This window comes from Pseudorca crassidens, chromosome 6, assembly GCF_039906515.1.
Source record: "Pseudorca crassidens isolate mPseCra1 chromosome 6, mPseCra1.hap1, whole genome shotgun sequence".
Classification (NCBI taxonomy): Eukaryota; Metazoa; Chordata; class Mammalia; order Artiodactyla; family Delphinidae; genus Pseudorca; species Pseudorca crassidens.
The window spans coordinates 65,852,753-65,868,576 of NC_090301.1; the positions used below are offsets into that span (position 1 = coordinate 65,852,753).

Consider the following 15,824-nt stretch of genomic DNA (forward strand, 5'->3'; position numbering starts at 1 on the left):
TCATAGAAAACATAGTGCAGAGCAGTCAGGGGAAGCTGCATAGAGGAGTGGGAGAAATGAAAACCTGACTGCTGAGAGGTTTCAGTGGCAGTCCTGAAGGCTTGGATTACAGAGACCATTGAAAGATTTAGAGCGGGGGAGAGGCATTTTTAATTTTTGTTTGTTTTAGAAAGGTTAAGGAAACATTCTGTTTTGCAACTATAGGCTGTCCCCATGGAAATCTTCAGCAGTAGGTTGAGAACACCAAATTTGGAATATAGAACTCAGAAGGGAGGTCACAGCTTGAGATACAGATTTGGGGGATAGGTGCTCAGAGTGGGTAGTTGGAACCCCATGAATGGCCTCTTTTCGAGTAGAATGTAGTGACGGAAGTCGGAGAACTAAATTTGGGGTGTGCTAACATTTAAGGAGATTGGAGGAAGGGAGGTAAGGATAGGGCAATGACTGGTGGAAAGAGAAGGAAAACTGTAATCTTACAGAAGAAACAAAAGGAGGGGAGCTTGAAAGAAGATTACCAACAGTGTAAAATGTTTTAGAGAAGGTAAAAGCCTGAGAAGAATATCAATAGCTTTAGTGATTAGGCTTTAAGAATTTAATTTCCTTTCATTAATTGATTTATTTATACATTATATCTGGGTGTGGGTATGTATATAAGAAAATTGCTATTACACATTCAAATTATTGCACTTAAAATTTATAACCTCTTGACAAGTAAAGAATTTCTTTTCTGAGAACCTAATAGGCACCTTGGGTGAGGAACATTAGTATACTTTATATGTCTGGCAAACTTAGATTCAAATCTATTAGCTATGTGATCTTTGGCAAATTACTTTATCTGTTGGAGCCTTGGTTTTCTCATATGTAAAATGGATTCAGCATACACTGAATGAAATAACACAGTGCTTGGCACATAGGAAGTGCTTTAACAAAGTTAGTTACTTTCTGCTCACTCCTTTTTTTTAATTAATTATTTTTTAATTGAAGTATATAGTTGATTTACAGTATCTTACAGTCTCCCTTCTTTCTTTCGTTTTCTGAGTAGGTATGCTATTTGATAATTGTATAATTCTACTTACCCTGAATTCTAGTTTTATATTAGCTAAAACGAACACATTTACCACAGGTGGATGGTATCCAATTTTTGTTTTCAGTCTAAAGTGAATAAATGTTTAATGGTGTTTTATTGAAGCTATGTTAGTTTTGTTTTTAAAACTGTAACTGTGCTTTACTTTGTATTAGAAGAGAATGAGTGACATTCTTCAGTAGGATTACTTTTAAATTGGTGAGAAAAATAGAAACCAATGTACCCTAATCTCAATGAATTTTAATGAGTGATAGACATAGATTTATTTTGTATTGTATACAGTAATTCAACTGAGAAGCAAGAGTCTGTGCAGTTAGCAGTGAGAACAGCAGAAAAGCTCCTTAAGGAACTAAAACCTCAGACTGTTCAGGGTCACGTGCAGCTTCGCATAATGGAAAACTGTTGCCTAATGGCTACCAAACAGAAATCTAATGTCGAGCAGGCATTGAATACCTTCACTGAAATAGCAACGTCGGAGGTTAGTAGATTTTCTTTTTCAACTTCATGTTAGCTTTCCTTGGTGGTGTTGAAATATGTACTTTAATTAGTTATTTGTTTTCTGAAGATTGACTTCATTATTTACTATTATTAAAAATTAGATATATAGTTTGGTATGATTTTACATCACGTACCTTTGTTTTCAGAGGAGACATTATTACATGTTGACGTGTTGTTATGTTTATCTCTATTAGAACAGTGAGTTCTAGAGAAGGGAAATTCTGCAAGAGGGCATAAATTAATTCTCAAGGGAATGGCTTTATCCTCTGTGTTGTTAAGTGTAGCCTAGGTTAACTTACTAAGTGAAAACAAACACCTGGCTGCCTTGATATCTCACCTTTTCACTTATGTGAACTTGAAATTTTTCCAGCTCTAGAGCTAAGTGAGATCAGTACTGACAACTTATAATTCAGTCATGCAGATAATGATGTTGTTTTTTAGTGACACTGGAATCACCCCCTGTGATAATAATAATAAATATTAAATAATAATAAATTATTTTATTACTATTAGATCAAAGGCTTTCTCCTCTTTTCAGCCCATTCAGATCCACTGCCCTTCTCACCCTCTGGGCCTTTTATTTCTCCTTCCCTCACACAGTGCTGTAATTCTCCAATTACTTGTTATTAAGGAAGGAATTCTAGGTACCCATCCCATCAACAGTTGGTAGTAGCTAGTTCTAAGCATGCACTTGGGATTTCATGTTCTTTTACTCACTGGTGTTGTAAGCCGTGGGAGACTCATGTGGGGCCTCTCACAGGATGTACAGAATTTTGCTGTGTTTTCTTGTGGTTCAGAGGTCACAGCAGCAGCAGTAAATGGCCAAAACCTCCTACAGTGACCCCTCCCCCCTGCCTCCTAGGACCCTGGAGGGCTTTGGAAAACCTGCAACTCCTGTTGTTGTTTGGGTGCAAGTATCCATGGTGGCACTTGACCACCACTGTAAGCCACCCTGGGGACAAAACAGCAAGGCAGCAGCTGCCCAGTTCCATCCTCAAGCAGAGCCCCTCTGCTGACATTGAAGCAGTGCTCAGTTGAATTGACTGCAGCAGCAGATGGATGACAGCAGCTGACAGAACCAGAAATAGGACTGTCCTGTAAGTCTAAGAAAATCTGTAAAACATGATAAAGCACCATTGCAAGTAAGGTGTCATAGCTCCCTAAGGTTGGGAAGTAACGTTCTATCATGTAAGGAGAGTTTAAACTGTGAGGTTTGAGAGAGAACACTAAAAGCAGTAAGTGACATCACAGCTGTTTCCTAGAGAGACTGTGCCAGTTCTTTGTTTTGCTGAGACTACATTATTTTTCTTATCATTCTTACATATGTGATTAGTAATATACGGTGCTCAAATCCGTTTACTGGCCATACTGTCCAAAGACTGATGTATGAATTGAAGTTTAGTAAGTGAATTTTATCTTGCATTTTTCCCTTTTAACTCGAATATTCATTATATTTAATATATGCAGCCTATAATGAATATTCATTAAGTAACCAGTGGGTGCTGAGCATAGTCGGAATCACAAAGATAAACCACATACAGACCCTTTCTTCAAGTTCCTCGTAGTCTAGGGAAGATGAGACACAGATACTGAGTGTAATGCAAAGCAAAATCTGTTACGTTCTGTCCTAAAGTTGCAAATAACAGTGCTGTAGGACAGGGGCTCCCAGCCCCCAGGCCGCGGACCGTCCGGGGCCTGTTAAGAACCGGACCAGCCAGCAGGAGGGGAGCAGCGGGCAAGCGAGCGAAGCTTCATCTGCTGCTCCCCGTGGCTCGCGTTACTGCCTGAACCATCCCCCCGCCTGCCCCCCGCCCGTGGAAAAATTGACTTCCACGAAACTGGTCCCTGGTGCCAAAAAGGTTGGGGACCACTGCTGTAGGAGATAGTATAAGGAGAGCTGAGAGACCCCTTCCATGGAAGAAGGTATGATTTAAGAAGAACCAGGGTAAATTGCATTTTCACAGGCAGAGTTGGAGGAAGTGCATTCTAAGTTAAGGGGAAAATGTGAACAAAGGCAGGGAGGCATTGAAGCATAGGGTAGATTCACAGCACGATGTGGCCTTCAGATTGACTGAAAAATGACAGGAAGACATGGGAGGAACCAGTGGAAGAAGCATTAAACCCAATCTAAAATGTTTCCCCTTCCTTTCTTCCCCTCACCTTGAACCGTAAAGGTACACTGTTTATAATAGAGCTGTATTGTCTTTTGTGATGTAAAGTTGTTGCAGTTCAGAGTGACAGAGAAAAGCTGGCTGAACATCTTAGGATGTCTGCACCAGAAAAGGCATCATGGGCCTAGTGCAGGGGCTAGAATGCAAGTCTGCAGTTTCAGAAACCATTCTTCAGTTCACTCAGGAGTGATTTCAAGCTGTGAGGAATTGATTCATTCTAATCAAACTCAAAGTGTGTGATTTTTAAATCAGAGTTTATTTTTAAAGGTATAGTGTGGGATATTTTTAGTATGTGAATAGGTCTGGACATTTTTCCAGGACCCTTCTCTTCTTGGGCTGTCCTAGGATCTGGCTGACAAATGCATAGTAGGTCTGTATTTTCTTTCCTTTCTAGCCCTCCTGGGATGGGGGATACTGTTCAATAATTAATAATATCCCACACGTCTTCAAAATCTACTACCAAATTGGTTGTATTTGGCGTTCAAATAAAAAACTTTCTGCCATTCCTTAATCAGGAGAACAAATTACATATTGGGAGTTTATTGATAGACATAAAATTAGACCCAAGGAAGTTTTATATTCCTACAAACCATGTTCATCAGACTCTAGTGAATTGCCCTTCTCTATTCCAGGATTATTTGACTTCCAACCATGATCAGTGTTGGACATTGAACTTTTTAACACTCTGCTCTCCTTTTGTTCGTTATTAGTTACTGAAACTTGCTATCTTACAGTGCACCTTTATTATAGTCATGATATTATAATTTCTACATCACAGTTTCTCATCTTTTATTTATATTTTAAATGGAAGTCTTTCTCTTTATAAAAGCATCACGGCCCCTCTTCTGAAATTTGAGAAGCACTTTATCTTTGTCAGATTCATACACATAACTGCATAGGTATGTTAGTTTTCTGGATAGACCGCTAATGGTCTCCATTTTATACCAATTCTTAATAGCTTGTTGGTTTCGTAGAGTGACATTTTCTGACTCTGAGCTCTGTCTAAAAGAATATCATCTTTTATAGTTACTATCAAGGAGCTGCAGACTCCAAATCTAAAAGCATATTTTAAGGCATGAGTTTATTTCATATAGTTTCCAAATGATTAATTAATTGCATGCCTTATTTATAACATTTCATTAAAACCAAACTTTATTGGGAGAAGAGGCTTTTGAATAAAATGAAAAGGGAGGAGGAAAAGAGCAGTAGAAGTCAGTATAGATAAGGAATATCATTTGCAGGTAAATCATTCTCTTAGTCCTGTTTTATAGGTTAAAGAACTAAGGAGCCAGAATGCTGAATCTGAAACATAAATGTTCAATTAGGACTACAATGAGATAGAATTTTATTTTTTCTGTTTCTGTACAAAACTGAAACAGTCTCATTAAAGAACAAGTTTTCCTAATTGTCTGGAATTGCGTGGTTACCGCACCTGCATTCTTACTGAACTACCTGGACCAGATGGTTCCTCCTGGTAGCCTGAGGTTACTGGATGTGTTACACAATGACCATATCACAGTATTTAAGTGAAGCCAGCAACAGAATCCACAGGCCGGTCCTTATATTATGTAGCACTTGCTACTTTCCATGTGTTTTTCTTTTAAACATGGCACATTTATGTTTGTGTATCTGGGGGTCTCAACTCTTGTTTCCTTATAGAAGGATCATATTCCAGCACTTTTGGGAATGGCAACAGCTTATATGATCTTGAAACAAACTCCACGAGCCCGAAACCAGCTGAAAAGGATTGCAAAAATGAACTGGAATCCTATTGATGCTGAGGACTTTGAGAGGAGTTGGCTGCTGCTTGCTGACATTTATATTCAATCAGCAAAGTACGACATGGCAGAAGAGTTGTTAAAAAGGTGCCTGCGTCATAACAGGGTAGGTGACTGAGGAATGAAAAGTAATTGGTAGCCTTTGTTGTATAAGCTTTCTATATAGGTGTTTTTTGTTTTTTTTTTTGCGCGGTACGCGGGCCTCTCACTGTTGTGGCCTCTCCCGTTGCAAAGCACAGGCTCTGGACGCGCAGGCTCAGTGGCCATGGCTCACGGGCCCAGCCGCTCCGCGGCATGTGGGATCTTCCCGGACCAGGGCACGAACCCGTGTCCCCTGCATCGGCAGGCAGACTCTCAACCACTGCGCCACCAGGGAAGCCCTCTATATAGGTTTTTATAGAGTGTTGGTCCATTTCTAGGGATTTCTGTGTGTTTTTAGAGAATTAAATGTTTGTTTTTACCACAATCAGGAAATAAACATTAGTAATAAAAAAGAAGCCATTTGCCCTTGAAAATAAAGAAAGAGAGATTGCAGTTTCAAGTTTCAGCTGTGGTTTTGCCCTACTTACAGAAAGTGTTTTGGAATGTCAAGCGTTTGCCTGTGATTATCCATCTCATCCCAGAGCTAATGAAAGTTGCAGAAGAGCATTAATTGCAGACGTCTGTTCCTCCTGTTAAATACTCCTGATGAACTGACTGCAGCTGCGTGTTGTTTTCTCATTATTAGAATCCACTCTGCATAATATATTTTGTAGGGAAAAGTGTTTTAAGCATTTAATTTGATTTGTTTAATGAAAAGTCCGTATCTTAGGTAGAAAAGTGCGTATCTTAGGTATAAAACTGAAAATCTTCAAGTCCTTAGAATTTAAGGCTCTTTACTAACAGTGCATTTTGGTATTTAATTGCCCAGAAAAGGATGTCTTTTTGTAACATGTTTTAAGTTAAGAATTTGTTACTATTTATTGAGAAATAATTGTGCTCAACTTAGAAACTTGAGGATATTTATCTTTATAGAGTCTTACCAGTTACTTCAAAATCTTAATCACAGCAAATCTATGTTTTATTCCCTTTGAGCCAGTTAGATTACAAAATAGATCATTTGTTTTCCAAAGAGGAGTCATGATCGTCTAATACTATTAAGTTATTTTCTTGGGGACTTTAAAAACCTAAATTATCAAGCCATTTATCAATTTATGTAATTATACATGTAATTTAAGTTACATTGGCCTTAAAAAACAGAATACTTATTAATAGGCTCTGAAAAATCTAAACCGCCAAATAACTAACCCTTACATGCCTAATCGAGGCTTAAGCAAGATTTCATGGGAATTAAGGTTTCAGTGCAGATAGAATTTCAATTTGCCAGAATGCAGACAGCAATGCATTGCATGATTGAACATGACGGCTGCTTTAGAGGCGTCAGCCCTACTGCTGAGGCATGACAATATTGGAAGCATGAAATTCAGGAACCAGAGCTTAGAAACTTTGAATTATATAATTAAGAAATGGAGATCATCCAGATCTGGGGCAGGAAATGTGCAAGATGACAGTAGACCATCTTGTCATACCAGATGGCAAGGAAGCTATCAGTGATAATTGGAGTCATGTCAGGGACTCAAGAGCCAACTTGAGGACACTCCCACTAGCCAAAGTTGAGACACTTTAGATATCAGTAATAACTGCACTGAGTTGGAACACACCAAATATGTCTAAGTCCATGAGTTTACAAAGATCCAAAAAAAAACAACCCTAATTGGTCACCACTGAAATATGCTAATAAACTGACTTATTTCTAAAGCTGGCAAATAAAGGGAAAGAATTAAGCATCTATCCTGCCTTTTCTGTATGAACAATACTGCTGGGAAACAAAATAGTGGAAAAGGAGGTGTTTCTCATTATAGATGTTTTCCAGCTAATAAATGAAGAAAGAATGATAGAATGTCACTATTTTCCAACCATGATGAATTAATGAATGGGTATAACATCACAAGACATTACGTACCACGTGATGGAAGAACACACCATCTATGAGAGGGTCAGAGTGGGGTGACACAGGTGAAACACTCACTCCAGGTCCGAAATTTAAAGGAGCACTTAAAATCTCAGTAATTATCGGGACTTCCCTGGTGGTCCAATGGCTAAGGCTCCGTGCTCCCAGTGCAGGGGGCCTGGGTTCGATCCCTGGTCAGGGAACTAGATCCCACATGCTGCTACTCAGAGTTCGCATGCTGCAACTAAAAAAAACAGGATCCCGCATGCCACAACTAAAAAGTTCCCACATGCCGCAACGAATATCCCGCACCAGCAACGGAGATCCCACATGCTGCAACTAAGACCCGGCGCAGCCAAATAAATAAATAAATATATATATATATTTTTTTAAAATCTCAGTGATTATCTTAGTTAACTGATGCTGCTATAACAAAGTACCATAGACTGGGTGGCTTATAAACACCAGAAATTTATCAATATTTCTCACAGTTCTAGATGCTGGAAGTCTAAGATTAGGGTGCCAGCATGGTTGGGTTGTAGTGATAACCCTCTTCCTGGTTGCAGACTAATGAGTTCTCACTGTGTCCTCACATGGCAGAAAAAGAGGGCAAGGGGGCTCTCTGGGGTCCCTTTTATAAGGTCACTAATCCCATTCAGGAGGGCTCCACCCAAATGACCTGTTCACCTCCCCAAAGCCTCACCTCCTAATACCATCACACTGGATGCTAGGATTTCAACATATGAATTTGGGCGAACATAAACACTCAGTCCAATGTAGTGATCAGGATAAATGACATTTAATGCAATATTTTTTTAACAAAGTATCAAAAGGTAAAACAGATAGGATCTTACAGTGCTGTGCTGAGCTATATTGAAGCCTGAAGCAAAAAGGGAAAATGCGTGCCCTGATCCATGTTTGTGTGTATTTTTTAATGGTTAGTAGTTTTCATGAAAATATTAGTGATGTATCTTCTTGCATTAAAATAAGGAAAGTAAAATTATGATAAAGAGAAAAAATATTCAAACTTAAAATAACGCAGTGAATTTTAATATACCTACTTTTCTATTTTTTTAAATTAACACTCTGGGAAAAAATAGCAATTAAAAAATACCTAAAAACATGTATACAGCATTGTGCATTTTTGCTTTTTCATAAGGAGCAGTGTGACTCGGTTGAGCACTAATCTATGAAGTAAGTAGTTTCACCTCTTTCCCCTTAAGTCAAAATCGGATACAAACCTCTAGATCTAATACAATTTCCAGGAAATATCAATGACATAGGAATATATTATATAACCACTATAAGGATGCACTCACCTAAATCTGGGCTGTGAGAAACTCTAGGATGAACATTCTTGTTTCTTCTACATTTAATTGCAAGGAAAGAGACAGAGAGGAGACTTCTAGATCAAAAGGAAGTTTAGGGACATTTCAACCAGTCACAGTGTGTGGCCCTTATTTGAATCCTCATCCTAACATGCAAACAAAAAAGTATATTAAGACTATTTGAAATTTGAATAGTGACTGGATATTTGGTGATATCAAGGAGTTGTTACATTTTAGGTGTGATAATTTGTGGTTATGTTGAAAGAAAGTCCTTATTTTTAAAGAGGCATACTAAAATATTTATGGATGAAATGATGTAGTATCTGAGGGTTTTTTATCTGATAATACAGAAGGACAAGTGTATGGAGTAGTGAAACAGTATCAGTCAGGAGTTCACTGTTGAAGACATGGGTTCAGGGGGTCCATCATACTGTAATTTCTATATGTGTTAGAATTACTTGTAATAAAAAGTGTACATGTATATGTATATGTATAAAACATCTCCTTCCCTCTCACCCAAAAATCCTGATTCTGTAGGTTTGAGATAGGGGCTCAGCATCAGAATCTTTTTTTAAGTCCCATAGATGATTGGATTGCATAGCCAAGGTTGAAAACCACTGTTTCATGTGCCATTTAAATGAGTTGATATGGTTGACCTCTATAGTCATAAGCACTCCATAAAATCTTAGTGATATCAAGTGTAATCTGTTGATACATCTTGCACTTTTCTTCAGTCTTGCTGCAAAGCTTATGAATATATGGGATACATTATGGAAAAAGAGCAAGCATATACAGACGCTGCCTTAAACTATGAGATGGCGTGGAAACACGGCAATCAGACAAATCCAGCAGTAGGTGAGTTTAAAATTTAGACACTAGGTTTTCACAGGAAACGTGGGTTTCCTGTGAAAGCCAACATCCTTTGTTGGACCGTCTGAAAAATAAATTTTATATTTATTTTATAATAAATAAATATTTATTTATATTTATTTTATAATTTATTTTATATTTATTTATATTTTAATATAAAATTTTATATTTTATATTTATAATAGATTATTAGCTACTAAGTTATTAGGTGTAGTTTCCTGAGATTCAAACTCCACCTCAGTCGCCTTAAAGGACATCCGATCTAATTCTGCCCTTCCTTTCCCTTCACCCTCTAATTCCAGAATGGTGATGCTGTGGGGGGAAGGTGTTTCATTGTGAAGGAAGTGGGAAGACATTGCATCAAATCAAGTCCTCCTGGTTTCTTTACTGCAGAACTTCTCAAAGCCTCTAAACCCTAATATATACTGTGATGGATATCACAGAGGGGACATGTTTCCCACAGAAATTTGACTACGGAACTTTTTTTTTTCTCTTGAGCATCTATAAACGTCATTTGGTTCCAGTGGTAGCCCATTGGTTTGAGGAAGGCTAGTCTCCAGTATCTGTAACAGATGGGCAGCATCTGGAATATACTTAGTGACTCCTGGGGAGCTCCTCCCCAGGCCTCTCTTTCTTTGTGTTGCACTGAAATAGGCTTCATTGACACTGCCCTGTCTGTTCTCTCGAGCAACCCACATAGTCCTTCCGCCCTTATGCATAATGGCCCTCTAATTGCAAACTCTGTCATTGTCTCTCCTCAGTTTCTCTCCAAACCATCCTCAGGTGCTTGTCCATTCTTTCTTTCAAGTCTTTCACCCTCCTTGCTGTCTCCTGGAAACTCTCAAATAGTATTTCCCAAACTTTGCTTTGGAATACTGGGTGAGATATTAATAGTTATTTCTTTAAAAACAGAGAGTTGAGCGTGAGGAGATGAGGTTCCACGGCCAAATAGGTTTCGAAAAGGCAGTTTTATTTGTCCATGTCCCTCTTGACCTGTTGTGCCAGAAATGAACAAGTTCTTAAGTATGATTTAAGAACGAATTGTATGTATAATGAAGCTATGTTTTTAAATGAGGCCTTTAGTAGTTGATAGTTCAACCTAAGATGGCATCTGTCTTTTTAGCAGCCGTGGCACAGTGATGACTCAGATTTAATCTGCAGTCAGATTGGTCATCTTTAGACTTACTGCTGTCAGTTCAGGACTTCCCCTACCTTGTATTTTTCTGAGGTCTGTTATTTTACTAGACTTGTATAGAGCCCAGGAACTAACGCTTCCTTCTCAGGTATTGTGCGTCTTACAGAATAAAATCAGCTTGTAAAATGAGCATTCCTTAAAATCCTTAAAATATATTTAATTTTGGTGCTTTATTCCCCAGAAGGAATACAGTTAGAAGCTCAGTTATTTAAATACTCTGTTCCTTGGAAGACCAGCAAATAAAGAGATTTCAAGTCAGTAGTTCCTTCACTGTGTTATCTTTGTGTTTTATAGGTGATTTTTTCAGTTCCTCTGACTTCTCCTTAGTTGGCATTTCTCTGAGGCTCTAAATTAATTCTCACAGTTTCTTCCTTAAGATTATCATGGCATCCAGTACCCCCAGCCTGCCTGGCCAAGTTAGAGATGCATTTATTTCACTTTTTCACTTGTCAGGAAATCCTTCAAATCATGGTTGTGTTCTTTTCATAGGATTCAGGCGTGAGTACTGTAACTGTGAAAGGCACCAGGAACTGAGATCCACTGAGAGGAGAACACAGTCATGTTTCTCCCTTCAGTCATTCCCAGGTTACGTGACAGTCACTAGGCTGTTCACATTGTTCGTGTTCATGAGCGCACTCTCTCTCTCCCCCGTTTTTTTTCCTGATTACAAAGAGTTGAATTCTTAGAAGCCTGACAGGTGTCATGCAGCTGCGGTACACGTGTTCTTTGCCATCTCTAGCTCTTCATTTCCTCTCTAAAGTTTTTTGAAGGAAATGATCTATCAAGTTTCTTTCAATATGAAAACTTTGTGCTTCTAATTTAGTGTTTACACAGAAAAAAATGCTAATATTTGCGTGGTACTCAAATTTTTAAAAGCATTTCACAACAAGTATTTCATTTGATCTTTAAACTTACACTAAGAGCAGAGTTATCCTTCCATTTTTGGATGAGGAAACTTGAGATTGACAGCTCAGGTGACTTGTCTAAGGTCTCAAAGCTAGTCAGGAAGCCAGAAACCAAAAGTTAAGTCTAGGTTTTTTTGGCTCTAGTTTCCATGTTTGGCATGACATCTTATGTTGTTTTCCTTTTTAAATGTCCTTTTAAATGTTCCTTTTCTTTTCAATGCTTAACAGTGGCTTTGTTAGGTGAATGCTTGAAAGTATTCAACATTAAATTCAATTTACTTCCCATGTTTGCAAACACATCATTAGCAATTCTTAACTATTTCAAATCAACTAATTTGAAGTACAGAAGGCTTGTTTTCAAATAACTCTTCTGAGGTGACACTAAGACTGAAAGAAACCTATGACTTGAGTCCAGGTCTCTAATAAACTCTGTTTATTAATCTTTTTTATAATTATTTTCTAATGATACCCAGTTTACCTCTCTGACACTTACTGCTTTCATCTTGGACATTTCTCATTTGTGTGTGTGTGTGTGTGTGTGTGTGTGTGTGTGTGTATCGAATACAATGAATTTTAGATAATTCTTTTTCCTTACTTTTTGCTACCGTATGATTGCATTAGCCAGCAATTCTTTTAAAACATTGTTCTGAAATTCTAAAAACTTGCTTTGGTACTTTGATTAAGGCCTAAGAGCAACATTCAGATTTCCCTTTTTCATATTTCTAAATGGTAAAGCAAGATATTTAATTTATTAGTTACATATTATTTTACATTGTGTTATATCTTATTTATTGAGTCCACTTTTTTTGTCTTTTCCTTAGTTTGCTTACTATTATGGCATTGTTACAGAACAACAGTCAGTTAAGAATGTCTTAAAACTTTCCTCTAAATTGTCAGTGTCTGAAATGTGACATTTCACTGTCAGTAACTGTGGTGCTTGTTACTCATCGCTGATGTGGCTATCTAATGACTAACCCAGTGTCTTCTGAGCCGCTCTCCCCCCTGCTCTGCGCTCCGCTCGTGCACCCCAGGTCCATTTGGTTGCTATGTCTCCCTCTACCATTGGCCTTTCCGTGTGCAGTTTTTGCCTAACAGTGTTCTTGCTTCCCACCCCCTTGGTCTACCTTATGCCTCTTTCTTCAGATTTCAGACCGTGCCTGACTCCCACCCCCTCCCCAACCAGGTTTCTTATTACAGTGCTCTTGGCCTGTACCTTTATATCACAGCATTTATCTCAGTTTTGAAATTATTCATGTACTTACATAATTACTTAAATAAGGTACTTTCTTTCCTAATGGAGTGTAAACCTCATGACTGAAGGAACCAGTTTGCCTGACATGTTAAGTAAATCTGTACTGTATAAATGAATAGCTGTGCTATCATTTACTGCCCTACGATGAGTTTTTACCATAATCTGAAACAAATGGGACTTTTCTAGTAAGTTGCAAAACCCCATTTGTGGGATGGCCGGCCATCTTCTAACCCAGCTGTGGTCCTTTGTTACAACTCCATTTTCTTTTCCTACCTGTTCTCCTTTTATGTCACTCCACCTTCTATTATCTTATCATTTCTATCATAGTATAGTCACCAGCCTCCACTAAGAGTTCTCTAATACTAGAGCAAGCAAACAAAGGAGGAGGCCAAAAAAGGTAATATTAGCAGTATGCTCTATAAATAGTACTATATCATTGTTGGATTTTTGTCTTTACAGGATACAAACTGGCATTTAATTACTTAAAAGCAAAAAGATTTGTGGATGCAATTGACGTATGTCACCAGGTAAAACTTAAATTTAGATTTCTCAAAATTTTTCAGATGGACTCTTTCCTACTTTTAATTAATATCAAGATGTACATGAATAGAGATAGAAGACGTCATATTTTGGTTAAATGACTCATCACATATATCTGGGAGATACTACCAGTTTTCAAAGTTTAGAAAATAAAGTTTACTTAAATTGAAAAAACATATGTTTTTAATTGGGCTCAAATAATAAAATGTTTACGTCAATTTAAAGAAAGAGGCTAGAGAAGCATGTTAAATAATACGTAATCCTTAAGTCAGAAGATATCTCAGGATTATTATAGATTCTCCACATCACTGTTCTGAATAGAAGTTCTTTTGTATGTGTCTAAGTCTCTGGTTATTAGAGGAGTCAGATTTATAAATTAAAGAGGTATTTTTGTCATTTAGAAGTCATTCAATTACACTTCTGGAATTGATGCTTGACTAAATGATCCCTTGTTAAAATGACAAATATTTAAGTTGCAGTTTTAGAATTTGCAGTTTCTTTATGTACATTGTCACATTGATATCCCATATAAGGCGTTTTACTAAACATTGTTGGGAGCTCCAAGAAGAGCTCCTTAGCAGAGAATTATGTGATGTGTCTTATCCCGGATAGCTGTGTGAGCATCATCATAGTAAATACTTGGCCCCAGCGATTGCTATTGATTACTGAGTCTCTGCGTAAGGCAGCATTTCACATTAAGGTTAAGGTTGTACATTAATGTAAGGTTATACATTAGAATCATTTGTGGAGGGTTTTGTTTGTTTGTTTGTTTGTTTTAATGAATTTCCCCTACTCCTAGACTCAGTAGACCTGGAAATTTGTATGTTTCAAAATCATTCCAGGTAAATCTGATGTGTGCTCCTGGGTAAAAATAACTAAGGGTTTATTAAATATCATGCATTAATAGCTAAATTATTTAAAGTATCTTAAATCATCGATACATAATTGTTTTCTGTAACTGATCTATTAAGGAAATAATTATATTTGTTGTATTTTCCACGTGTAGTATTATATTCTACCTTTTTCATTTAATTGCTGTTAATAGAAATGAGTCATCATGTCACCTGCATCTCAGATATCACCTTTAAAAAGTGTTGTTAAATTTGTAGTATTAATATAATGAAATCTCAACTGTAATGCTGTTTCTAGTAAGTTTTGTGACTCCGCAGTTCTTGATAATGAATTACAAGTTCTTATGCTTTCGTTTTGTTTTTTTGTTTGTGTGTGTGTTTTTGCAGGTTCTCGAAGCACATCCAACTTACCCCAAAATCAGAAAAGATATACTTGATAAGGCTCGTACATCTTTAAGACCTTGAAAATTATTTTAGCTTTTTTAAGCAAGAAATGAAAAGAATCTGAGTTCTTCCAGTTCAAAATAGGTTTGAGCTAGTACTTTGTAATAGAAAGCATACTTCTCTTTCTCCAGCAGAGGCTGCTATTGTATATAAAGAGAAACACTGTGTTAAATGGATGTCTTCTGATGGAGAAGGTGAATGAAAGCTGGTTTATTTAATTGACTCTCTTGATTAGGTGCAGATTTGGTGACTCTGTGGTAAAGATTATAACCCACTTCTATAAAAAATATTTTGTTAAAATCTTGGTAGTTAAGTATCCTATATTTTTTCTAAGGAACATTAGTTGTTTCTTTCAGGAAATACATTTACGATATTGTTGTGCTCTGTTAAACATTCTTGTGATGGTCTCTGTTATTTCAAAGGTTTGAGTAAATTTCTCTGTAAATATTTATGAAAAAGAAAATATATTTTTTAATAAAGATTTTATAAATTTATGATTTGTATTCCTCTTGGAACTCAAAAGACATGGTGAGTTTTGCAGAATCAGGGTAGACTCCCCATGTTAATGCATAGTATTACAGAAAATGTGGCTTTCCTAGAAAAGTCTTTGTGGGAAAGTATAAAGAGTGTGTGTGTTTCCCTTCTCTGTTGAACTGATTCTTCCTGCTCCCAATGCCTATGTGATCCCTTTTAAGAAATAACCAGTACCTGAAATTAGTTTAAATAGGTAAACCTTTATAGCATTATTTAACCTTAGCCCAAAGACGAGGCCTTTTGGTGTAACTTTAGACACTGTAACATCTGGTGGAGAATATTTCTGGTCAGTAGGGACTCCCAAAGCACACCGTGTGAACACAGCTGCAGACCCCGCTCTCCCTAGAATCCCTGCCACCACCCTGGGAGAGCACTCACTCTTTA

The 15,824-nt window shown here is 37.4% G+C and overlaps 1 protein-coding gene across 1 annotated transcript in view; it reads left to right on the forward strand.

The window, feature by feature from the left end:
- TTC21B (tetratricopeptide repeat domain 21B) overlaps positions 1-15,400 on the forward strand; it is an 85,300-nt gene extending 69,900 nt beyond the window's left edge. The window contains exons 25-29 of the mRNA XM_067741677.1: positions 1,367-1,562; positions 5,413-5,637; positions 9,584-9,704; positions 13,531-13,598; positions 14,850-15,400. Of these exons, the coding sequence (XP_067597778.1) occupies positions 1,367-1,562; positions 5,413-5,637; positions 9,584-9,704; positions 13,531-13,598; positions 14,850-14,927 (688 nt within the window). The 3' untranslated portion in view covers positions 14,928-15,400. The remainder of the gene's footprint in view (positions 1-1,366; positions 1,563-5,412; positions 5,638-9,583; positions 9,705-13,530; positions 13,599-14,849) is intronic.
- The last annotated feature ends 424 nt before the right edge of the window (positions 15,401-15,824 follow it).